General features: G+C 39.8%; 1 protein-coding gene across 1 annotated transcript in view; it reads right to left on the bottom strand.

Moving 5' to 3' along the window:
* The window catches only part of LOC139687552 (uncharacterized), a 135,568-nt gene that overhangs the window by 88,849 nt on the left and 19,153 nt on the right, over nucleotides 1–27,566 (bottom strand). Inside the window, exon 2 of the mRNA XM_071584764.1 lies at nucleotides 2,765–3,060. Within this exon, the coding sequence (XP_071440865.1) occupies nucleotides 2,765–3,060 (296 nt within the window). The remainder of the gene's footprint in view (nucleotides 1–2,764; nucleotides 3,061–27,566) is intronic.

The raw sequence follows: 27,566 nt of genomic DNA, 5'->3' as shown, positions 1-27,566 counted from the left end.
CTCTCGAGTAGTGATCTCATAACTGCAATGGCATCACGCGTACCTCTCCCCTTCCTAAACCCAAACTGATAATCCCCTAAGTAGTCATTTGCCCTACTCTCTATCATTTTGTTTATGATCCTGAGTACCACTTTAGCTTCGTGCGAAATCAATATTATTTTTCTGTAGTCCTCATATGATGTAGCCTTTATCTTTCTTTGGAATAAGAATTAACACTGACCTGACGAAGTTTTCAGTTGTAATTTCTCTCTTATAAATACTCCGAATGAGCTCATAAAAACTCTTCCTCCCATATTTCCCTAAATATTTAGTTGTTTTGCAGAAATGTTGTCTACCCCAACGGCCTTATTTGACTTCAAATCCCTTTATATCTCATCGTCGAGTATGCTTGGATCTAGACTATCTTCATTTAAGTCATGTTCCTTTTCTTTGTCTAACTTCGCTGGCCTGAGTTATTTACCAAACAATTCTTCTACACATTCCTTCCATCTCTCTTGGCTCTTTTCTAATTCATTAAATATTTTACCCGACGTATCTCTACTTGCTGACACAGATTTTTCCTTCTTGCTTCCCGACAGTGTTCTTACCTTCTTGTATAGCGCTCCAATTTCAAGCATTATCAAGTGATGGTGATGATGACCTGCAGATCTTTTATAGTGGTATCCCGATCCCTCCCTGGTGATGGTGATTATGACCTGCAGATCTTTTGTAGTGGTATCCCGATCCCTCCCTGAGGTTCTTTTTGGTGAGCACTTTAAGTGATTACACCGTACGTCAGATTGGACGTTAAACTGTGGACCCCTTGGCGCCTTTCATAGATAGGCTATTGCCGACGCCGGGTTTCTCTTCACTCTTCCTTCATTTCCACCCATACCTAATGGCAACAATGACCTCGACTGTTGGTTGTCTCCCTTTATAACTACTGCTGCTATGTTTCAGTTTCCTCCCTCTGAATGCATCCCTCCCAGTATCCCTAAATGGGATATAGAATACGAACAATTCCGTGAATCGGATTCAAACTCAAAACTGTGTGGTATGCATATTACGAGTCCTTAAATGTTAATACACTCTTGAAAGAATGGTAAAAAGAAGGATTGAAAGGAATGGTAGAAAGAAGAAATGCAATCCAAAATTCACTATTAATCATCTCAGGGCCATTGTTTTTTCTGATATTGATGCTATGCGGAAGCAAAACCATGGTCGTGTCATAATACATTTTGAATTGTGGAATTGCTGTGTTTCTTTTGAAATTCCTTGCTATAACACAGTTTCAGGCGTAACATGGTGGAAATCATTCATGTTGAAAGAAGATGCAATGCTTTTCCACGTAGAGTATTTTTTTAAGACTAAGGTTTCACCACAGCGTAACATCTTCAGTTATGACCTTAACTTGAAGATGTTAACGCCTTCACCTGAAGATATTCCGCTGCAACGAAACTTAGGTCGTAATAAAAATATTCTATGTAGGAAAACAAAGCGTCTTCTTTCATTATTCCTTGCATTATGGAGAAATTCCGCGTAGTTAAACTTGAGACAGTGTCCTACATTCATACAGTCTCTTTTTTCAATCAAAACATGCGAGCATGAATGTGAAAATGATTGGGAACTAAACGGCGGGGGGGCGGGGGGGCGATTAAGACACGGTAACTCAAAGCGGGTGTTTGTTCGTTTGGGGCCGCCCTCGTTAACCCCCAAGTCAGCCTCCGCCCGCCGCACACCGGCGTGCGACACTCGACTCGATTGCGGAAACCCTTTCGTGCGATCGAGAGATCTTTATCGGGGTGAGAAATCACCACGTGCCAACTCGCACGCCTAATCCTTAAGGTCACCCATGCCCTTCATGTGACCCCTTCTCCGATTCCCGCCTCGCGAGAGAAGCCATTCGGGGTCTCAATCGCTACGGCAAGTGTCACGCGAGGGAAATGTGTATCCTTGAAGAGTGTACTGAAGATATTACGGTTAACTGCAAACCTACCACCATCGCCATTGGCAGAGTTTCCGGATTTCATATGGTCGCTTTTCCAATCACTCAATGTAAAATAATTTATATTTTTTCACTGGTTTTAAAGCCTCGGAGAACATCTACAGTAAATTTCGTGACTATTGGGGGCCATCAAGGTGACGCTGTTACAGCCAATTATCAAAAGAGAAATCCTGACTCTATACGCTTTAGAATCCAACTGTGAGATCAGTGGCGAATCAAAGCGCTTGAAATATTGGCATTGTGAAGTGCTAACAAGCGTTTTCCTAATCTTCTCTTAGAATTTGTATTAATAAGTTACAAGTATATTTGCTATCTAATCCACCAGTCCGAATGTATAAAAAAATAAAATTATGAATCGATATCCAACAATGCAAGTCAAAGCGATGAAATAATATCTTGCCAATTTACCATACAAATATTTTCATTTAATCAACTGTGGTGTACGCTTTCTGTTGCCGTTTGCGATCGGATTAAATAAAATTTTAAAGGGTCGTTTTTATTAATTTCAATGAGCATGTTAACTAAATGATAGGCATAAATACCAACTGGAATTAAGACGTAATTTTAATGTCGTCACGAGGATATGATTGAAAATAATAAATTAAGTGGGGTGCAACAATTATCGGTGGAAATTTAATTTGCTGCCCCATTTTTTCCTATGCTTTAAGCAAATGTTCCCAATTGTAAGGCTAGAATGCAAAGCGCCTTGACTACCCGCAACCTAAGCGGTATTTCCCGAGGTGTCGTGTTTGCAGCGGCGGTTCACAGCCCCGCACTCACCTTGGCGTAGAGTGCCTCGAGGACAGACAGGGAGTGCGGCATGGACTCGACGAAGAGATCGAGCGGCAGCTGATGCAGGAGGACCCGGAAGGTGCCGGCGCTCAGGCGGTTCACGAAGTTGGCGGCGGCTCGGAACTGGTGGCTCTCGTAGAGGAGGAGAATGCGCTTGAGGGCGAGGCGTGGGCTCACGTCCGAGATGGTCATCGAAGCGACGCGGGCATCCAGTGGGACGTCGCGGTACGGGTCTGAGTGTGGCCCGCTTGCATCCTCGGCGCCTGGCTCCTCTTCCTCGCCACCTGCGCGTGGAAATGAGAGCCGACGATTTTCATTATTCGGGTTCAAATTGTCTCATTAATCTGCTGGAGAATGTAAACATTACTCTATTTGCAATAATTCTAATGGCAAGTGAATAGTATTCAACGTCTGTTTTTAAATAGTATTCATTCTAATGCATGTACAAACTAGCAGTTGTGCAACATGGATGGCTTCATGATAAGGATAACACTCTATGACCATGCTAGAGTGCTTTGTGTCAAAAGCAGCGCGGTGTGTAATCATCCACATCGACACATCACGCAAGTATTTGGGATCATTGGGAGAAAATTTGGCAAAAAGAACTAGATAGAGAAAATCCACCAGATTTGTTAAAAATTATTATGATAAGAACACAAGTGTGACAGGTCTCTTAGGGGATTTATGCTGGGAGCATCTTGAAGTACGAAGAGATCAAGGGAGACTTAGTCTTTTCGGAACAAACGAGTTTAACTATGACACCGAAGGAATTATAATGGAACCACACTACATAGGTAGATCAGACCACAAAGATAAAATAAGGGAGATAGATTCCAGTACCGATAGATACAACTACTCATTCTTTCCCCGAACAATCAGGAATCATAATAGTATAGTAAGTAGTAAGACATCAGGTATATTTGTGGGCGCATGTGTATACTAGCTAGTAGTTTGAGTGTTTGCATGTATGTGGGGTGTAAGTGTTCTTGCATGAATGTATACCATGTTTTGTTTGTGGGTAGTATAAATGCTTGGCTTTTGCATGCGGTTTGCTTTTCACTCTCAATTACGTGTGGTGTCATAACACCCCTCGCCACACGCCCTTGCGGCGGCTTGCGGGGTATTAAGTAGATGTAGGGGTGAGTTGCAGGATACCATGGTGATATATGTAGATATTAATCCACATAACCGCCTCTCCACAGAAGCTGCTAGAGAGAATCTCCCAGTATTTACAGACGGATTACTTTAAAACCGATAAGTTACATCCTTGTACACACGTGCACACGTGAATCGTTCACTAGCGCCTTAGGATAAAATATTAGACAAATTTATTTTGGATTGATTTTTTTTTATTTTTTCGCATTAGCTCTTTTTTGCTCGATACATTTATTCCAGTGTTGCTCCAAATTTTTTATGCCACCTAAAAAAAAAAAAGGATTTCGAAGATTCACAAAATTGACAACTGTACTGGTGATTGCCTCCGCGCTCGACGTGAAACGTTTTCCACCGAGGCATTTTTTCAAGTTTGGAAATAAAAAAAAAGTCACCGGAGGTCAAATCTGGTGCATACGGTGCATTTTGTAAAGTTCGAACTTTAATTCCATTATTTCGCCATCGAAACTGCAAAGGTGTGCATCCGTTCATTGCCTTGATAAAAAAAGACTTATTTTCTTTGGCAAATGATGACGTTTCTTCAAGATTTCTTCGATCCACCAGTGCAATACCGACGCGTTATAGTCTCCATTAACAGTTTGCACTTTATGCAAGTAATTGAATTAGATAATTTTGCGTGCATCCGAAATACCGTAGCCATCATTTTGCCGGCCGAATCCACCGTCTTCTTCGGAGTCATCTTTATGAACTCACTGTTTCGACAGTCCCTTTGTCTCTTGAGTGTAGTAGTGGCCATCGTGAACCAAAAATATCCATTGATATGTTTGGTCCACGACGCAGAAATTCGTGAGGATTGCGGCGGAAAAACACCAAGCCAGTCTATAAATCGACCACACGATTGAGCTCTATCTCCACTGAGAGCAATCGCGGCACCCATCCTCTAGAGATTGTTTTCCACTTAATTTTTCCGTTGAGCATAATTGAAAACACTATACCCAGCGATAAATTGAGGCGTCAACTATTTCGCGAATTTTGATTCCTTGATCCTTCAAAAAACATATCGTGCTTTTGTCAATCATTTCAGAGGACGTCACTCCCACTGGACGTCCCGAATGATATTCATTACGAGTTTGTGGATGAACGGCCAACTATAAATTAATTTAAACTGGAAACAGTCTCAAACAAAGGAGCAGGGGCAGATGTGTGATGAACTTCATCCAACTCGGCTTTGATCCCTTTTGGTGTTAAGCCTTTTGCATATAAGTGTTTAACCTGCATGAAACTCATTTTTTCCATATTTCTAAATAAATAAAAGTTTGTTCCTTCAATTGACTACGGAAATGAAACCTCTGGATGGATGTAGCTGAAACTTCAACTTCAGTCTAGTGAGAGAATAAGCTTAAGCTCAAAGAGCAAACCTTTTCCAATACTACAAGCGCCATCCATTGGATTTTCTTTGGACTTATTGGAGGGCCCACTTACCTTCATGCACAAATTATTGGGAGAAAGCACTCTCTCCTTCAAGTTAAAATTTAATCAATTGATCATTTTAAGTAACTGATTCTTCTCCTATGCACTTCGAAACTCTACTCCAAGACGTAGTAGCCTTTTGAAAACACATTCCATTTTGCCCGCATCTGTTTTCCTCTTGAGTTCTCTTCCTCTCTTCCTTCAACTCACACCGCCACCCTTACCAGAACTTCCACCCTTCTGCCTATCAAAACCGGACTTGGCCACCGATTACCCCCCCCCCCAAACCCCCAACTCAACATCCCGGCTTTTTCTAAGCGTCGAAACCTGGCACGAAGGTCTCCCATCAACCGCCCGAAGCTAATCACGTGGTAGTAAACCTTTCCTAAGCCCCTGTGGGCAAGAACGAACTTGCTGTGTCAAACAAAGGAATCTCCTTTGAACCTAGCCCCAGAATCAGCCACGCCAATGTTGTCGCCGAAGGATTAAACTTAAGCCATAGGCTGCGATGGCCGATGTTTTGGAATTCATAACAACGTCCCAAGCGCTTTTCCACTCATGAAATTCCTTCCACCCTCACATCGTGAATCTAAACCACCCCCATTCGACCGTCTCAACACTTTTTTACATTAACTTCCAGATAAATCTTTTCTGCAATCCCTAAAGCCGCACAAAAATCTAACCCACCTACATTCAGTTTCCCTCTCCATCGCAATATAATAGAAATAAGAGCATATAACGGTTTATCAGCTGTCTTACTTGAATAAAATATACCTCTGAAGCAATGCCCAAATTACATGATTACTCCTTGTGCATTTCCGTTCTCCCGAGATCTCACTCCACACTCTCAAAAAGAAATCCTGTGTAGCTGTTCGAACATGGACCCGATGAAAGACTCTCACACCCGGGTAGTAGTAGTAGATTTATGGGAGGCGACCGCCAGCTCAGGTCATTTGCGTCATTAGAGATGGACAGGAAAGGATGAAGGGACTGCTCTTAACGAAAGGCGCCAAGGGTTCCGCAGTTTAATGCCGGACCCCTGGACGCCTTTCGTTAATCCGACGGACGGACGGCGTACTCAAGTAAAGTGTTCTCCTCAAAGCACCTCAAATAGGGACACCGCTGAAAAATATCTGTCATCGCCGGGAATCGAACCCAGATTCTCAGAGTGGGAAGCCATTACGTTAGCCAATGCACCATCCCGATCCCCTCTCATCCGGAAAAAAATATTATCTCCCATATTAATTCTAAGACTCCTCAACTTTATGTTCCCTTAAAATACGCAGTCCCAAAAATCACGGAGGCCCTATTGCTTCTAACATCAAATCCCCTATTGTACTTATCCCCCCACTATTTAACAATTACTAACAACTCATTGACACATCAATTCCCTGCTTCATCAAAGAAACCTACAAATACGTCAGCCTCCTATACGCTCCGTACCAGTTGCTGCAAACACAGCCTTGCTCATGGTTACCATCGATGTTACTTATCTCTATATACAAACGCACATCATCTACTCCTTACTTCGCCCGGGCGCGCCACCACAAGGGTGTGTGGCATGGGGTGGTACGGCATCGGGCACGGGTGCAAAACTATTAGTTCATACATGCCTTTGAATGCATACCAGCTCAGACACAACAAAACTCGAATACATTCCCACATACATGCATTATTCAATAAACTTTAATCTGAAATTGACGTCCATCTCGGTGCATGAATACAGCAATTAAAACTCGTGCCATAATATTTCCCTCGGTGTCGCAAGAAAACCCACGCCTCCCGTAACTTTCTAAGACTCTATCCCTTGCCAACTGGTTCCGCGAATTCTGGAGATTAAAACCATATTCCCCCAACATGCCCGGTTAATACACTCCCCTCTCCGAAGCAATTCAGAATAAACCCAGGGGATTTTCTCTGATACTTTTCCAATTCCTAAAGTTGTGTTTTCTCCCATGAAACCTAAATATTTGCCAAGTACTACAAATGTGACCTAAATAAAGAGAAGCAACACCTCTCCCTTACCTGGTAATTAGATTTTTTTGCAACCCTTCTAATAAAATCTAACTCCTTTCAGAGTGATCCACATATTCTTCTCACGTGTGTTTCTCGTGAAAGGTTTCATCCCCGCGTAATACCCAAGTATTTGGACCTGTTCTGAGATACTTCACATGGTCGAATACATTTTGATAATTGACGTCGGGGTTTTATTTTCTTCAATGCAAAAACTTCATTGCTGTATATTTTCTCATTTTTAATTCTAAGTCCCATTCCATGAGCCGTTCCGATTCCGGTTTCATTTCACGGAGAGAAGGCCGCAATCCCCTGGTGTCCTTATTTCTCTCTAAAGCACCGTGTCGTCAGCGAATAACCTGTTTTCTGCTAACGTGAGCACGTATGTCGTTAATGTATATCAAGAATAGTAGGGGGTCCTACACACAACTCCTCCCCACCCCCTCCGGCATTCCTGAAGTTACGCGTCTACCTGCAATGAACTCAAACATGGACGAGTATTTTTTTATTTTCGGTTCAATAAGAAGTCCCTCATTCAATTGATCACTTTCTCGTTAATACCATTATGTTTTAGTTTAATAATCCATTTTATTGAGGGGCTTAGAAATACAAAACTACACCATCAGCTCACGTAGTTCCTTCTCTCCATTTCAGGATACCATGGAGAAAAAAATCTAAATGTGTTTCGCTTGAACTGCTCTGACTAAGCCCGTGCCGATTACGACAGAGTGTGCTCCCATTGTCAAAATTTCCATTATATTTGCTAGTGTTGATTCGTTCTAAGATTCTGCAGGACACCGATTTTACACAAATCGGCCAGTAAACATTGGGATCCTCTTTGTACCCGCCTTTGTAGGGGGTGGGGTTATGTGGGTTAGCACCTACATTGCCATGGTATCCTGCAAGCAACCCCTGGAATTTGTGGCATGGGGTGACATACCAGACATACCAGAGTACTTTTGACACAAAATATTTTTCCCCCTAGCGGGATCAGAGAGTGTTATTCTGCTCCCTTATCGTTCGCTGAATAAATGACATCTTAAAATCTATCTGCTCTACACTTCATTTCTTTATTGTTATCTACTTGATCTCTCCAACCGTAGTACGATGGGGCTAATGATACAGTTTCAATATTGGGCTCGGGGCCTTCTTTTCTCCGCTTTTAATTATTGATGTTTCATTAGCTGTTATCCACTCAATGCGCGCCTTGCATCCATTAGGGACTTCTTAAATATGATTTATATATACGGTTCAATTCCCTACGATAGTTCCTGAAATACCTGAGCTACCATTTAATCTGGCAAGGAGATTTTCTTGGAATAATGCTTTTCAGCAAAAATGTTATTACATTATATGAAAATTTAACATCAATTGGGCTTCCAGTCATCAGGAATTGAATTTTCTCTCATCTTGCTTTTCTCTCAATGGTTTTTAAATACTCGGCAATTGTTTCAGCAAGCTTCTTTATTATGCTGGCGGAGGTTCCTTCCGGATATGGCACTTTTTTACCTTTCATTTTGATATTTTTTTTCTATTTAGTCCTGGGACAATAATATGGCGCCCATTAGATATTTAGCAGCGTGCGGGGGAATTGATTTTGTGCGCCGATATTTTTGCTGTGGACGTTCTGAAGGAAACTGTTTAGGATATTAACCTTGTTTACATTTTATAAAAGTTTCACCCCTTTCCACCTTTAGATAATCCTCGGTTAGACCTTTCCCTTGAATTTTCATAACGCAAAACCCAAGCTGATTTAGGTTTACCCTCAAAATATTCGCATAGCATTTTGCTTTTAACGTTGCGTTAGGCTTAGCGCTTTATTGTTCTGTCTTCTCGACATTCTAAGAGTTTTCCTTCTCACATCTTCATTGGCATTTCTGAATTACTTTAAGAACTCGTATTTTTGCCAAAAGTAATTTTGGAATTACTTTTGGAAACCTTTAGTGACCTTTTCTTTGCCTCCCAGGAATCAATGTGACTTCTCCATTGAAACATTTTGGTTACTTATACTATTGTTTATGTCTATATGGAATGAAATTCCCTGTTCCCATCACGTATAGCCTTGAATATTTTCCAAGTGTGGTCTTTGTCAGCGCCATGGCTATCAAAACTATCTAATCTAATACTTGTAACTGCTATTCGTGTTTTTTATCTGCAGGCTTTTAAATTTACCTTTGCTTAACACATACATTTTACGTCTTTTTTAAACAATTTCGCAAACTCAGTTTTCATTTCTATATATATATATATATATATATATATATATATATATATATATATAGCGTTGTGGTCAGTAACGTCCCCAGATATGCCCACGTTTGTAATAATATTTGGCGTATTAGTCGCAAATACGTCTAATATACTATTACTTTGTTTAAGCGATTTAACTGTAAGTTCCAAGGAGCATAAGGCAATTACCTATATTAATATATTACTGTCGGAAATCGCAATTTTTTGCATTCCTTCGTAAATAATAGGCATTACAATCAATTACCTGCATCCACTAATACAGTGTTGCTTTTTACTAGATTTATGATCTTGGTAAAGAGTTTGGAAATTTGGTCATCGAGTTTTGAGAGAACATATATGTTGTATTTAAGTGGGCCGTGGAATAAACACATTGATGGTCTCCAATAATTATAAACCTTGAAGTTACACCAAACACTTGTGCTCAATATCCAGTCCCTTTTTTTTATTTTTTGTGAATCTAGGGTGATGATATTTATACTGTCTAAGACATTTCGTTGGTTAGCAGTGGGAATGAAATTTCACGTGTTATGAATGTTGTTTAAATTTTATTTTGGATAGCCGTAAGTAAATTATATGATTCGTCTTAGGAAATTTTCTTTATTTATTTAATTTATATATTTCCATATTTAGTTTTCATTATAAAGGATATCGGAATATTTTTAGTATGAAAATGACAACAATTTCCAATTTCCAAACTCCAGGAATGAGGGAAAGGAGCACACTTGGGCGGGAATCGAACCCGATAGACCACTGTGTTGGCAGGTGGAAACGGTCCCCCATCGCCACCTTTGCACACATGGGAATACAGAGAGACTGTTAAGCCCTTCATTCTACAGTGAAACTGCAGTATTAACATTCAATTTAGTAAGTCACCACAGCTATTCTACTTGGTCATTGGTGAGGATCAGGTACTTGTATGTAGAATGTAGTCGATGGGTAGAACATGTTTTATCAGATGCTCGCTGAAGCGCGTCCTTTCACTTCATCAGCCGGACATTGAATTACATCCCCTAGGGACGTACGTAAATGGCCTAGAATCTCCACGCTATTTCCTCGCTCAGCGCAACCTGCAACACACACTTTCTCGACCCACTTTCTCATCGACCTGGAAGAATCACTACTAGCGATAATACTAACGAAAAACTCCTTAACCTTAAATGATAAATTATTCCTTCAGATAAAAAGCACCCCCTTGGTTATTTTCATATGCAAAACTCTTCGTAAGAATGATTATAATAAAACATCTTCAGAAATACTGAAACGTCATCATGGGTCACCTCGAAAATAATTTCTTTCAAAATCTCAAACTTCTCATCTGGGCCCGTTACGTAGACGACACATCCCTTCTATGTTCCCAAAGACATAGACGTCTAATCCTGTTCTGTTGCAGCTCCAAATCCGTCTTCCTCGGTTTCTTTCAATTATTCGGGTCCGACTTCAAAGTATTATTTAAAAGCTGTGGTTTCCACTTCCGAAAGAACACATTTACCTTTCCGTATACAAAAAAATGCGAACACTACACCTGCATGCCCGCAGTAGTCACACACCCAACATTAAACGTTCCATACAAATTTTCCCTCCTCCGTTCGCGGCAACCCCTGTATTAATAATGTTACCTGCTTACAGATATATACACTTAATACCTCAAACGCTCCTCTAGCAAACACTGGTTCCTCGAAAAATGACTCCAAAAATCCTACCATCCACTGCCGGATACATTCCTCGAACCAAAGCACACATTTTCTGGTATGCACGGATTACAAGAAAGCTTTCGACGCGGTCCCTCGCAATAAACTGGTGTACAAATATGTGTATAATACGATATTATGGTTTCAATGAGATGGTGACGAAATTGATTGACACCATATATAATGGTAAACAAAAAGTAGCCGCCATTGGGGTGAGTTCAACAGAGGCAAATATAACTTCAGGAGTACCGCAGGGAATTGTTTTGGAGCTAAAAGTGAATACTGATTATCTATTAGCCACGAAAAAACCATGGGCTGAAGGAAACCGATGAAAGGGAACCTATGGTTGACTAACGAAATAATGGTCCTGATGGAAGTGAGAAGGAAGAACAAAAACTCTAGGTCTGAGAAAGAATGGATATTACAGAATGCTGAGAAATGAAGTCAGTCGAAAAGTGGCTAGATCCGGAGAAGAATGGATGAAGACACTTTGCCAAGAAGCGCAGCCAGAGCCCTCGTTCAGGGAAAACTTGGAGCAGCTTACAGAGCCATGGAATATCTGTTTAATGATCCCAAAACAAATATAAATGCCTGTTGAGATAGAATGGCGAATATCTTACAGACGATGATGACAAGGCGAAGAAATGGAAAGAGTATTCGGAGATTCTTTAAGACGGAAAAGAAAGGTATGCAATAATACTGGAAGTAGAAGTTAATGCCAATGAAAATAAGAAAGCAGCACTACCTCAGGTCTAAATTTGATGTCGTGGACTTGACTAAATGTAGTCCCAGGGATCAATGGTGTACCCCATGAACGAATAAAAAGATCAGGAAATGAGATCATGCACTATGAAAAGAATTAAACCGCCTCAAAACCAAAAAAATAAACGGGCAGAGAAATGTGCAAACTACAGAACATTCTGTCTCACGACATTGAGGATTTTGAAAAGAATTACAAGCCAAAGAATGCAGAGAGGAGCGGGAGAGTATGTAAATAAGCGCTAATTTGGATTTAAAAGAAGTAAATGAGCAAAAGAAGCAATTTTCGGTCTCAGACTCTTAGTAGAGAAGATGATTCTGAAATATCAATGTTTATGGCATTACTAGATCTGGAGAAATTCTTTGGCACCATAAGCATATAGAATATGTTGCAACGTAGGTAATTTCAAGGAAATTGGAATGAACTTCAAAGATTAGAGATTGATACACTGTCTACGTAGATATAATGGACCTGTGAAAGCAGAGATGAAGCTAAAATAAGGGAGTAAGGTAGGATTGCTCATTATCGCCATTGGTATTGACATTGAGTGCATCGAGAAGACGGTTAATGAGATCAAGGGAATGATGTAAAGAGGTGGTGCACGAATTCAAGAGGAAGAATAAGCATGATGTGATTTCAGGATGACAAAGCTATTCTCGCAGAAAAAAAAGAAGATCGTAAAATGATGTCAATATGGGGAAGGGGGAGAAAAAGTACAACCTCAAAATGAGCAAGGAAAACTAAAATTCTAGTCTGCAGTTGAAAAAGGGAAGATAATGTCCAAGTAAGACTGGGGAAAGCCACACTGGAGCAAGTGGAAGCGTTTTCCTAATTTAGGTTACAGTATCACTAGTGAGCGAAGAAACAAGAGAGGGCTGTAGTAAAAAGAAACGGAGTGGGGGGAAAGACTTTTTAGCCGAATAAGAAACTCTGAGCGGCAAATATTACTAGCATAGACACATGGAACCGATTTCTCAAGATTCATACACGTAGTCTGCTTTTCTACGGATGTGAGACTTGACTGATTAAAAACAGCAAAGAAAAGAAGATTAGAGGCGATGGAAATGTAGTTCTTCATATAAAAGAATGCTAAGAATACAGCGATAATTACGAAGTATTTCGAAGAGCGTGATAAGAAAAAGCTGTGTGAAAGATGCAGTAATAATAATAATAAGGAAAAGTGATGGAGCATATCCCGAACCACAATATTTGACTGAAGAAAATGGACTTGAAGAATATATGAAGGAGAAGAACAACGGAAGAAAGCGTAGGAAGAACTATTAAAAGCAAGTAATAGAAATTTGTCCCTTGGAGGAACTTTGAGGAAATTGAGGGAGATTGGCAGGTTGGTACAGGATTGCTAGGTGAGCTGCTTCAACCAAGTTCAAGGATGAATAAAGCGTGACGATGGCGCATTTTATTTTTGCAAACGAAAAAACAGTTGTTATACCACGTTTATTAACTATGAGTATATTTTCCGGACTGTCATCTTTTGCAAAGTTGTCTGGCACAGGAATAGCAACTGGTACTTGCATAACTGAAATGTTTTTCTTATGTCTATTCGCGAGCATGTGAGTAACTGTTCGTGGGTAGTGCTAATAGTTTGAGTTCATTTACGTGAAACATTGCTTATTCGGCATAACCACACACCCATGCTATACTCATATTACTACACTCTGCTCTTTCATTTTCTCTATTGACGCCGGCCTTTATTTAATTTTATTATATTTCATGGGTAGTCTAGATTACAAATTGTTTATTATTCTATGTTATCAATAAAATAATGGTTATGTGGTTTTCCAGGGAGAGAAAGCAAAGTTAACCGTAAAAATACGAGAGCAAAAATCAGAGCAGGTGGAACAGTTTACGTATATCGGTAGTTCTTTGGACCAGAATGGCCAACTTAGTGGAGGCATAAGGAGAAAAATTGCGTCATACAAATCAGCATTCACAAGTAGGAGGGAATATATGACAGGGCCGTTGAGTAAGAATATTAAGAAAAGACTCGTAAAAACGTTGATATAAAGCGTAGTTATATACAGTGCGGAAACATGGTCAATGAAGCAGTAGGATAGACGTAGATTGGAAACTTTTAAAATGGGGGTTTGGAGAAGGATGAAGAAGATTAAGAGGACAGAAAGGAGAACAAATAAGGAAGTGCTAGATGCGGTGGAGGGTAACAGTTTCTTCGAGTTTCTTCCAACGATTCTCTCTCTCTTTCCCCCATTCCTAATGCTTCTTCCGTAGTTTTCCCTTTGATCCATTTAATTTTTTTCCAACCCCTTCTCCAGATCCACATCCAAAAATTCTCACATCTATATTTTATCCTTCTGCCTCAAAGATCAAGTTGTCAAATCATACGAAATCCATATTAATGATTACACTAGACTTTTACTCGCATCTTTGCTGAAGGTGGCTACCACCAACTCTCTTCTTGGTATAGGTTTCTGAGCCTAACACAATTCTTCTCCTAATGCTTGCACAACTTTGCACTCTATGGAGCAAAACATCTCCTTAAATAGGTTAACTGTTCTACCTGCGCTAGATCTCCTCCCTTATTAATTTAATTTAATCGTTACCTTAAACATCACCTTTCTTGAAAATCTTATTTCCTCCTCTTTCACATGATTAATTCTCACCCCATACCAATTACAGTGATTTTCTATATACCTTTGGGAATGATTGCAATCCTTGGGCTGAATGGCTAGTGATCACTTCGTCATCCGCAATTCTTACTGATTGTATTAGTTCCCAATCTGCTTTCATTCCTCCCCTCCCCATTCTTCTCTCACCTACTCCTCCACATTTACTTTATTGAAGGGAATACTATATTAAGGGGAATCTCTGTGTAGCCAACATCTGCCCATATCGACTCTCAATTTGCTATCCGCATTAGTGCAGTCTGAGGCATGTACAGGTTCGCCTGTCTCTCCATTCTGTTCCAATCTTCTGCAAAATGTCAAATAATTGGGTCCACTTTACTCTGCGGAACACCTTTTAGAAATCCAACACGTATACAAATACATCGTACTCTGTGCTCCTTTCCATGAGTAACCTCATTAGTGCATGAATCAAGCGTACGCGTCCCCTTTCTAAACCAAAACTGAACTTCTCTAAAGTTCGCTCTCATCTCCATTCATATGTTGTCGATCCAGGTAATACCTTTGCCGCGGGTGAAAGCAAACTTACGTAGAGTATCTCTCTATTACTCGGATACGAAACTTTTTCTTTTTTTGAGATGAGTACCAACGCTAATTTGATAGTCTTCCGCTCCTCATAGCAGTTCCTCCCTCATAAATGCTACATATAAACCCAAAGTACTCTTTTACCCCGTTTGCCTTCATTCACGAGTAGTTCTGCACGGAGTCAAGTTTTGATCACACGTGGGTGGTTCAATAATTACTTAGGAATAAATTGGAAAAAACATTATTTTGCGTAGATTTATTTATATTTCAACGCATTTTTCTTTAATCTCGACACACTAATGCACGTTTCCTAACGTTTCCACAACTTTTTTTAACCAGTCCCAAAACTAGGATTTCGGAAGGTCTTCAAAATAGGCATCTGTGTTGGCGATGACTACCTCAATCGATGTGAAACGTTTTTCGTCGAACCATTTTTTCAAGTTTAGAAATTTAAAAAAATCACTGGGGGAATAATCTGGGGCAAGCGGTGGATGCTGTTTTCTTCGCTCAAACGGTGCCATAACGACGCATTAAGCTCTCAAATTATCGTTTTGCCTTATTGCAATCAATGGATATAGATGATTTCATCACGTCCATCCCAGAAAACTACGACCATCTCCTTGTGGGTCGATTTCACCGTTTTCGCCTTCTTCGGGGCCTTCTTTGTCTTTGGAAACCCATTGTTTTGACTGTTTCTTTGCCTTTAGAGTATAATATAATATCCACGTTTTGTCAACAATAATATATATATATATATAATATTATATATACGTATATATTATATATATACATATATTATATATACATATATATATATATATATATATATATGTATATATACACGTAGAAACTCATTAGAATTGTTACAGAAAAACCCCAAAACCAGTCTCCGAATCAACCACACGGTTGCGTTTATTTACCACTGAGAGCGAACGCGACACTCATCTTACGAAGATTTTTTTCACCCCCAATTTTTTGTGCAAACTTGAAAAAAACTTGCCGTACGAAACGTATAGCCTCACTTATTTAGCGATTTTTTTTCGTTGATCACTCAAAACCATACCATGGATTATATATATCAATCATTTCGGAGGAAGTCACCTCCACTGTACGTTCCGAATGATGTTCATCATTTTCGTGGTCGCATGGTCACGAAGAAACTCATTTACCCAACTGTTAACAGTCGCAAATGCAGGATCTTGATGTGCCATGAACTTCATCCGACTCGCCTTTAATCTCTTTCCATGTTAAGCTTTTTAAAAAGAAGTGTTTAATCCCAAACCAAACTCATTTATTTCCATTTGTCCAAATGAGAAAAGTTTTGTTGCGTTTATCGACTATGAATATGAAACCATGCGATGGATATAACTGAAGCTTAATCAGAAGTCTAGTGAGGGAATAAACTTATTTAATCAAACCTTTTCCGATACTGCGAGCGCCATATTCTGGATATTTTAAGGAGTTATTGAATGACTTAATGACTTAAGGAGTTATTGAATGACTTAAGTACACTGGTTCTCTTTCACCATATTGCTTCCAATACTGGCTAAACATTTCTCATTATTTCTTTACCAATCCGTGCCCGCGTGCTTTCACTATTCTTGAATTCCAAGAACATTCTTGATCTATTAGCTACTAATATACCCGAAAAGGTCTTAAATGTAGGATTTATTGATAGATCCGTCTTTTTGCCGACGATGCGGTGATTTATGGGGACATTCGAAGTCGCGAAGACAGAGTCACGTTAGCTTACGACCTAGATGAATTTCAGACTTGGTGTGATACATGTAATTGGAATTAAATTTGAAAAAAATGCGTAGTAATACATTTTTGGGAAAGGATTAATTCCATCCCATTTAGTTATATAGTGAAACAAACAGAAATCGCGAGGGTTGATTCCTTTAAATACTTGGGTGTAACAATTAATCACGATCTATCCTGGGGAAAGTACATACGAGAAATATGCGGTCGTGCTAATAAAAAATTGGGATTTGTAAAAAGAGTGCTGGGTAAATGTGACGAAAAAGTGAAGGAACGATGTTTTCTTGCTCTAGTCAGGCCGAACCTAGAGTATGCTACCGGTATATGGGATCCTCAAGAGATAAATTTGATTTCGGAATTTGATCGAGTTCAGCGGAGGGGGGCTAGATTTGTCAAACAATGTTATGACCAACGCAGTAGCGTAACTACTTTGCTAGAAAATTTAGGCTGGGATTCCCTTAAATAACGACGTTTACAGTATAGATTAAACTTATTAAAAAATTTAAAGATGGGTCCTTTTCCGATGACATCAAGAGCATAATACGAACCCCAACGTAATACGGCCGAAGGAATCACGAATATAAGATTAGAGAGATAGACTGCAAGACTGACAGGTTTATATGGTCATTTTTCCAAGAACAATAAGAGACTAAAATGCTTGTAATCGAAATCCCCCAGGAGCCGGCTCGACATAACAAGTATTAACCCACAAGGTAGCGACTGCGCATTGTTATACTAGTAAATTTATATTTTTTTTGCAGGTTCCCCCCACCTTTCCCCATCCATTTGAAAAACCCTAACCCCCTCATTCCTTACCCTTTCCTCCTGGTGCTGCACCCCCTGCCACACACCTATTTGGTAGCTCGCAGGGTTTTGATGTAGATGTATCCCCCAAGGTACTGCGTGGTCCCTTGAGAGGGCAGCAGACCCACCAAGTGTCACATCAGCGTATAAAAAAGGGACGACCACAGGATCGCTCCTCTGAGACCCCAGACGCGGCGATCTAGACGGCGCGGCGCCTTAAACGCGGGCGCCGTTATAGGATTGATGACTGCCGGGAAGGATCGACTAGGGTGGACGAGTGTCTTATTCAAGTTCTTTTACACCATGCTACGCCCAAAGTTTCCATTACTAATGCGCGGACCAAATTTCTAAATAAAATAATAACTACGCCGCTTCTTATCTCAATTTTAAGATACCCGGAAAATGGTAATCAAAAGGCTAGGGTCACATGTGATGCTGAAATTATCCGTCACTGATTTAGGAGTCTGGTGAAAGATCTGCTATTCTTAGTGTAATGGATCAAAGAGTCACTTACGGAGACCACTAAATGAGATAATTTACAAAATTGCCTAAAAGATATGCTTTAAATTTTCCCGTCTTGAAGAAGAAATGGTCACAAGGAAGAAAATCCTATAGCCAATAACAATAATGAAGAAGAACTCCAATACCGGTATTTCGGTCACCAGGTGAGCTAGAGGATTTTCTTCCTTGTGACAATTTGTTCCACAGCCAATAGCTCCACATCCTCTATTTTGAAGAAGAAATATTATAAATTATTAAATACCAGTTGTCCATTTACAATCCCATAAGATAAACATGAAATTAAATTATATTATGGTGTTGGAGCCATCTCTAACCCTGGGTGAATGCACTGCGTCTTTTGTAAGGTAATACAATGATATTAAATCCAATTTACTTCTATATACATCGTGAGTGATAGAAATTGCATTACATATAGGTAATTTAAGGGTCCTCAGGTTTGCCCCAAGGTCGCTATGTTGGTCAGTTGAGGCTGCAATAATCTTCAGGGTGGATGTCCGAGTCAGTTTTATAAAATTCATTGTCCAGTATTGAATGATTCATCGCAGAAAGAGTATATATTTATACAGTGAAACAACAATATCATGGAACTCCGCTTTATAAATACTCCTCTCATGGTCTGAACAATAATAGTCCATAGCAAGCCAAAGCCCCGCATTTAAAAAAGGGTTTGTTTGCTTGCTCTAGATAGAGTGAATTGGGAAAAACTAATGACTATATTGAAGATAATGAGAATAGATTGGAGGGAAAGGAGGCTAATCCGCAACCTGCGAGTGGGGAACGGGGAGTCCGGTTGGGCAGTGTTAGGAAGAGGTATAAGGCAGGGTTGCCCATTATCACCGTTGCTATTCAACCTGAATGCAGAGGAAATGATTAAAGAAGCATGGGAAGAACTGGGGGTAGGAATGAAAGTGGACGTGGAATTCGTTAAGTCAGTTAGGTTCGCTGATGATCAAGCTTTAGTTTGTCAGTCAGCCAAGGGGTTTCAAGCATTTCTGAGTGAATAGGAAATTCAATGCGACAGGTATGGGATGAAAATCAATATTAATAAAACAAGGGATATCTGATTTTCTAGAAAGAAAAAGGCCAAGCTTAACATTAAAATAGGACGGCCAAAACTAGAGCAGGTAGAACAGTTTACGTATCTCGGAAGTGTTTTGGAACAACACGGTCAAAGTAGTAGGGACGTAAGGAGAAGAATTGCGCTTGGTAAAGATGCTTTCACAAGGAGCAGGGAGTTGATTACAGGGACGTTGAGCAAGAATATAAAGAAAAGACTCGTAAAAACTTTGATATGGAGCGTAGCTATGTGCGGCGCGGAAACGGGGTCATTGAAGGAGGAGAATAGACGTACACTGGAGGCTTTTGAAATGTGGGTGTGGAGAAGAATGGAGAAGGTGAAATGGACAGAGAAGAAAACAAATGAGGAAGTACTTGGCATGGTGGGCGAAGAAAGGGGTTTGTTGGGAGAACTCCTATGGAGGCAGGAAAAGTGGATGAAGGGGGTATTGACCGGTAGTGGGATGTTGAAGAATGTAATAGAGGGTAGAATGTTAGGCAAACGAGGAAACGGAAGGAAGAGGACAGGGATGTTGGACGGGATGAAGGGAGGAAGGAAGTATACTCAGAGATGAAGAGGGACCTGATGCAGAATAGAATGCTGGATTTTGTGTTTTGTTAGGAGCCACAAAATATTTATTTAGTAGTTGTGTCCATCCAAAAACCTACCTTAACCGGGAGATTACATTATAATATATATATATACATATATATACATTCATCTATTTGTATATATATACACATACATACATCTATTTATGTGTGTGTATATATATATATATATATATATATAAATATATATATACTATATATATATATATACATATACACATATACATACATATACAAATATCTTGAAATAAAGTCTCACGGATGTGAATATCAACTGAAAAAGAGAAGCGAGATAGTGCTAGCGAGCAAAAACACCGAGAAACACATTAAAATGTCATGCCGGATGTTCAGAGAGCAGTGGAATGGAAGCAAAGCATGGTTCTGGAAACATATTTAAAATATCAAACAAACGTTCTCCAAGAAAATATCTAACTGGCCGATTGATTAAAGAATGACCAATGACCGACATTCGTTTGAGAAAGTGCGAGAACTAAGAAAGAAATACCACCTGGATTGTTCAAGTTTCACGTTCACGAGTATTTATTCCGCGACCGAGTGTATGTGTCTCAATGGTTTGAGCATCAGGCCAGAAAGTTGTAGATCCGTGGTTTGAGTGCCAGAAACGCTGTTATACTTGTTTGATTTGCTCGATTCCACCGGTAACCATTCTTGTGGTCGTCTTTTATATGTGTTCCTATCCCTTTTCCTTATATTTGTATCCATGTGAATGAATATGTTGTCACCATATGGCAGGTTTTCTTGTTTGTATTCATGTAAGTATGGTTATAAATAAATAAATAAATAAATAAATATATATATATATATATATATATATATATACACATAAAGATAACCATGGTAATTACACATAAGAATAAAACGACGCGGAATCCTCATTCCTCACCTGGGTCGCTCGGGGAAACCTGGATTTTTAAACGGTTGCAGCGCTGGCGAAATGTATTGTAATTTATTCATCGGGGGAGGTATTCGCCCGTGGACAAGGGGAAGCTCGCAAAATTTCACACATATATTTAAGGTCAAGGCCAAGTGGTCTGATTGGTTAGCTTCCGAACAGACTCATTTCAGCCCTCCACCCACATCCAAATTTCCTTCAGCCGTGGCTTCCACGCATTGCTCAAGAGGCAGCCGTTGTCCCTCTTGGGAGATGTTTCTCTCCATTCCGATTTCCACATCGTTTTAGTGTGTCATGCAAACGTCTGCTTGGGATTGTGTCGTGAAAGAGGTTATGGAAATCAGAACGAAGGGAAGCGGTATTCCAAAAGGGACGAAGCCTTTAACTTGAGCAATGCACAAAAAAACCCCTAGGAAACTTGAGAATTAAAAAAATAAAATTAAGAGCAGTGAAAATTTAGAAAAAAACTGGGGGAATTTATCACATTGTTCCTAAACCTGTGTCTAACCAGAATATAATCTAGCTGATGCATTTCTGAGTCATCTGGCATTTTCCATGCATACCTGCGTCTTTTGTGGTGTCTACACCAAGGGATAGTGATGACTAACCCCTATCTTCTACAAAGCTCAATTGCTTTCTCCCCGCGGTCATTTCTCATGCCTAAACCATAGTCCCGCACCTCATCGCCATCTCTTCCTTAGCCTACCGCTGCTCCCCAATCCCCCATCACTATCAAAGGTTTCCTTGCAGGAACACACGTGATAATATCCTCTAACTGTTCGTATATCCTATCGGCTTCTTCCTCGGTATGGTTGCTCGGTGGCATGTATACCTGAACAATGACCAAGTTCGTCCCGTACATAGCTACGCTCCATATCAAAGTTTTTACGAGTCTTTTCCTAACATCCTTACTCAACGTCACCGTCATCAACTCCCTTCTCATTGTGAAAGCCTCTTTGCCTAGCGCAATTCTTCTCCTTACGTCCTACTACTTTGACCGTGTTGTTCCAAAACACTTCCGAGATACGTAAACTGTTCTACCTGCTCTAGTTTTGGCCGTCCTATTTTAATGTTTAGCTCAGCCTTTTTCTTTCTAGAAAATCAGATATCCCTTGTTTTATTAATATTGATTTTCATCCCATACCTGTCGCATTGAATTTCCTATTCACTCAGAAATGCTTGAAACCCCTTGGCTGACTGACAAACTAAAGCTTGATCATCAGCGAACCTAACTGACTTAACGAATTCCCCGTCCACTTTCATTCCTACCCCCAGTTCTTCCCATGCTTCTTTAATCATTTCCTCTGCATACAGGTTGAATAGCAACGGTGATAATGGGCAACCCTGCCTTATACCTCTTCCTAACACTGCCCAACCGGACTCCCCGTTCCCCACTCGCACTTGAGCTGTCTGAGACATGTAAAGGTTGCGGATTAGCCTCCTTCCCCTCCAATCTATTCTCATTATCTTCAATATAGTCATTAGTTTTTCCCAATTCACTCTATCAAACACTTTTTCGAAATCTATGAAACAGGCAAATACCTCCTGGTTGTATTTTATATTCCTCTCGATTAATAATCTCATTACTGCAATGGCATCACGCGTACCACTCCCCTTCCAAACCCAAACTGATAATCCCCTAAGTAAACATTTGCCCTACTCTCTACCTTTTTGTTTATGATCCTGAGAACAGCTTTAGCTCCGTGGGATATCAAACTAATCGTCCTGTAGTCCTCACATGATGTAGTCTTTACCTTTTTCGGAATAGGAACTAAAACTGATCTCACAAAGTCTTCCGGCCAGAGTCCTTCCTCATAGATACTACGAATCAGCCCATATACCCTTTCCTCTCAAATTTTCGTAAACATTTCGGTAGTTCCGCAGGAATGTTATCCACCCGCACGGCCATATTATTTTCATATCCCTTAATGCCCTTTCTATCTCATCGTTGAGTATGCCTGGACCTAATATATCTTCCTCGTCGTCATGCTCCTTTTCTATGTCTAACTTTGTTGGTTTAAGTTCTTCATTATACATTTCTTCTATATATTCTTTCCATCTCCCTTGGATCTTTCCTGCGTCAACTGTTATCTTACCCGCCTTATCTCTAACTGTTAGCATAGGTCTTCTGTCCTATTACTGCCGGTTTTTCCTTACAAGGGTTTCGTGGGATGACGACCACGGAAGCCTCGCCTCCCCCGCTGCCGGGCACGACACACGGCCGATTGGGCCGAGCCCCGTAGTTGCCAGGACTCAAAATGTCTCTAGTGACCATCATATTTATCTTGGGAATGATAAATGAGGTTGTTTCCCGTTGCCCTCCTCAATAGTGTTTTTAACGTGACACCATCACTTATTAGCCGCCACTCTGGGGTCAGACGTCATTGCAGCCGCCTCACTGAGGAACAGACGCTGCGTGGACTACCTTTCGTCTATATATATATATATATATATATATATATATATATATATATATATATATATATATAATGTATATATAACATATACATATAATATATAATAATATAATAATAATATGTATATATATATAATAATAATATGTATATATGTGTGTATATATATATAAATAAATAAATATATATATATTATTTATACACATACTATATGACGGAATACGGACGGAATTCTGCTCCGTCTTCATTGGAAGATAGAGAAGTAATCTTCCGATGAAGACGGAGCAGAATTCCGTCGAAATGATCAAGAAATAACGTATATATATTATATATATATATATATATATATATTTATTTATTTATTTATATATATATACACACATATATACATATTATTATTTTATATACATATTATATATAATAAATACATATATATAATATATATATTATATATACACATATATGACGGAATACGGACGGAATTCTGCTCCGTCTTCATTGGAAGATAGAGAAGTAATCTTCCGATGAAGACGGAGCAGAATTCCGTCGAAATGATCAAGAAATAACGTGTGTGATCTTTTTATGTGTTTCTGTATTGTTTGTTACTGTCCAATTTATGTATATATGTATGTATGTATACACACACACACACATATATATATATATATATATATATATATATATATATGTATATATATATATTTATTTATAATGTGTAACAATTAGCACTAGTGGACACAGACAGAAACACAGAAACATACAAAAAAGAGACTCACTATTTTTCGAATTATCGGTGGTCGTGACCACCGTTATCAAAGAAGATATCGACCACCGTTATCAAAGAAGAGAGGGACAGAACTCTTCTGTCCCTCTCTTCCTTGATAAAGGTGGTCACGACCACCGAAAGTTCGAAAAATAGTGAGTCTCTTTTTTGTGTGTTTTTGTCTGTGTCCACTAGTGCTAAGTGTCATACATTATTATTCACGTCCGTGAGACTTTCAAAAAGTGTCATATATATATATATATATATATATATATATATATATATATATATATATATACTCTTAGATGCGTATATAAAGTATAGCGAACATTTACGCTGAGAGATAGTATGCTTCGGTTTTAATCGATTCATGTGACTTTTCAGCAGAGAAGAACCACATGTTTCGGCCTTCATCCGCTAGTCGTTCGTTTTGCTGACGCCAAGGAAATAAAGGAAAAACATTAAACAAATCTATTGAAATGTAATGAAAAAATTGACTTTGTAATTCCACACAATTTATTTAAAAACACGACCCATGTTTCGACGTTGAACATCATCATCAGGTGGTCCTAATAGAAGCACGCTGGCTATATACCTGTATACCTTCTGATCATAGGAGGGGGGGTTGGTCAGAGAGGGAGGTTGGAGGGGTAAAAAGGTTACAATGTAGCTGGGAAGAAAAGAGAATTACTTTTTTGATTTAGAAGAGTGGTAGGTCTAGGAGTGGGGAGTGGGAGGGATACAAAATTTCGTTGGCAAGATCATCTTTCCAACGGACACATTTCAAAATTTCTAACTGCTCCAAAGCATCGAGTCTTTGACCTTTTTCTTCAAAATGAATAATTTTTGTCACAAAGTCACTTTTGTGGCCACTTTCGATGAGGTGCTTTGCAAAGAGGGATTTTATGTTCTATTTTTTATACATGTTTGGTGTTCTTTAATCCTTTCTTTAAATTTCCGTTCTGTTTGCCCAATATACTTTGTGCTACAATCTGAGCACTTTAACTCATACACTCCTCTCGTTTTTGGGGACTTTGTCTTTAGTGTGAGAGATCAGGTTCTTAAGGTATGAACCACTGTAAAAGGCACATTTAATTTTTTCTTTAGGAAAACTTTTAATTACTTTTTGAGAAATAGTCCCAAGATATAGTATTCTCCGCCATTTGGCAGTGGGATCTTTTACATGTTCGGGGTTGTAAATGTGGCTTAAGGCTATTTTTGTAAGTTTATTCCGGTAAAGTTTATTTATTAGATCTTCTGAATAACCATTGTTTACTGCTAACGTTTTAATTACATTAAGTTCCTTATTTACATTGAATTTTGACAGAGGGATAGCGGTTAAACGGTGGATCATTGCATGAAATGCCGAAAGCTTTTGGGTGAAGCAATGACTTGAAGAGGAATTAATTAATTGGTCTGTATACATTTCTTTCCTAAAAATGGAACACTGTAACCCGTGTTTGTCTTTAGAAATGGATAGGTCGAGGAAATTCAGGGAACCTTTTTCCTCTTTTTCACACGTGAATTGTACATTAGAATTTATAGAATTTACATGTGCTAGAAACTGATCTAGTTGCCTATCAGAACCTGTCCACACACAGAAGACATCGTCTACATATCTTAGCCAACAAAATACATTATTAATGAGAGGGTGAGCTGAGGAGAACAAAACTTTTTCAAAATTGTCCATATACATATCGGCCAGGAGTGGGGACAAGGGCGAGCCCATGGCTAAACCATTGGGTTGTTGGAAATAGGTACCATTAAAAATGAAATAATTTTGGGAAACACACGTCTTAAGTAATACACAAAGTTCACTTATAACTGGCACTGGGATGGATTTCCGGATGAGGATGTCTTCGGCAAGGTTCACCGCTTCCATGGGTGGCACGTTGGTGAAAAGTTTGCGTACATCAAAGGAAACAAGCATGCACTTTTTCGGGATGACCTTTTTCATAAGTTTAACTTATGATGTTATTATGATAAGTTTAACTTATGGAAAAGGTCATCCCGAAAAAGTGCATAGTTAGCACAAAGTTACGCCTGAGACAACAAATTTTATTAAACAAATCCGTTCCCAATCAGCACTTGGGTACCATTTTCACAGAAACCATTGCCTCAGCAACGCACGACGGAGAAGCAGCTTATCCACCCGCTGCCCGTCAAATTGACTGCCTCCCCGCATTCTTCTCTCTTCCGCTTTTCAAAACTCATTTTTTTCCGTCGCTCTCGGTTCAACGATCTCGTTGTGAGCGTAAGCGAGAAACACTAGAGGTCTGGAATGTCCACTTTGGAGTATTATCCCATTCGATGAATCTCTCCACGCCGACGCTTGTAGTTTTTGCTTTCGGTGACTCTCTAGCTCCCCCTTTTCGTCGAAGTGTCGCGGTAGAAGTCGAAGTTAGGAGAACTCAGCCCTCCTCCGCTTTGTCTACCCTCACATTTCACAGGGAGCATTCCGAAAGAAATGCAAATTAATTTCATGCGCCGCTCCTACTGGTCGGAGTGGGATTAAGCCACTTGGAGTAGGTAGGGGGATGCTAAGCTTTGCCGCAAAATCGGTCTCAGTGCTCTCCAAACTGTGGAAGCGACTGGCTATTGTAAACCTCTGCGCACTGACCGTGTCCCGAAAAAAATGGAATCGATAATCGAGCAACTTTACGCGATTACTAATTTTTGTGCTTAACTGAAACAATCTCTTGGGGAGACTAGTAAAGTGATTCCTGACGCTTATGAAGACTTAGTTCTGCCCTACTCACAAGTTTCGAGGTGGCTTAAGGCCTTTAAGGAAAGCCGGGAAGAGGTTCACGATGAATAACGTTCTGGGCGGCCGTCGACCAGCAAAACCCACATAAATGCGGCTCGTGTTCGACAATTTTGGACTCTGAATGTCAATTGGATATCAAGATTATTGCCAATGAACTGAACTTGTCGTCTACTGTTATGTTCCGCATTTTTACTCAAGATTTAGCAATGAGGAAAGTGTGCGCCGAGCTCGTGCCTAAGGTGTTTGCCACGCTACGAGTCCCCAAGTTCCTGGCCAAACACCAGGTGTCAACGCTGCCCCACCCCCCCTATCGTCCTGAAGCCACTCCAACAGACTTCTTTTTGTTCCCTCGGATTAAGGCAGCCCTGAAAAGAACCCCTTTATCGTCCATAGACGAGATCCAATCAGCCGTGGCGAAAACCTAGCGAGAGGTCCCCGAAGACGCCTTCCAGGCCGCGTACTGGTCATGTCAGAGTCGCTGGAAAAAATGTATCGAGGCCCAAGGACGGTATCTTGAAGAATTTTAAGGGTTTGTACAAGTCTGTCAATAAATTACTCAAAAAAAAAATAATTGCATTACTTTTGGAACGCACTGTGTATTCCTTCCCTTTTGGGCGTCCGTGGGTAGTATTATGTTTGCGGGGGGGAGGGCAATTTAGGGTTGGCCACCGACACTGCCCTCGAGTTACAATGAAATAC

This window comes from Hetaerina americana, unplaced genomic scaffold (assembly GCF_022747635.1).
Source record: "Hetaerina americana unplaced genomic scaffold, ioHetAmer1.1.p SCAF_2, whole genome shotgun sequence".
In the NCBI taxonomy this organism is placed as follows: domain Eukaryota; kingdom Metazoa; phylum Arthropoda; class Insecta; order Odonata; family Calopterygidae; genus Hetaerina; species Hetaerina americana.
This window is presented reverse-complemented; position numbering and strand designations above follow the sequence as displayed.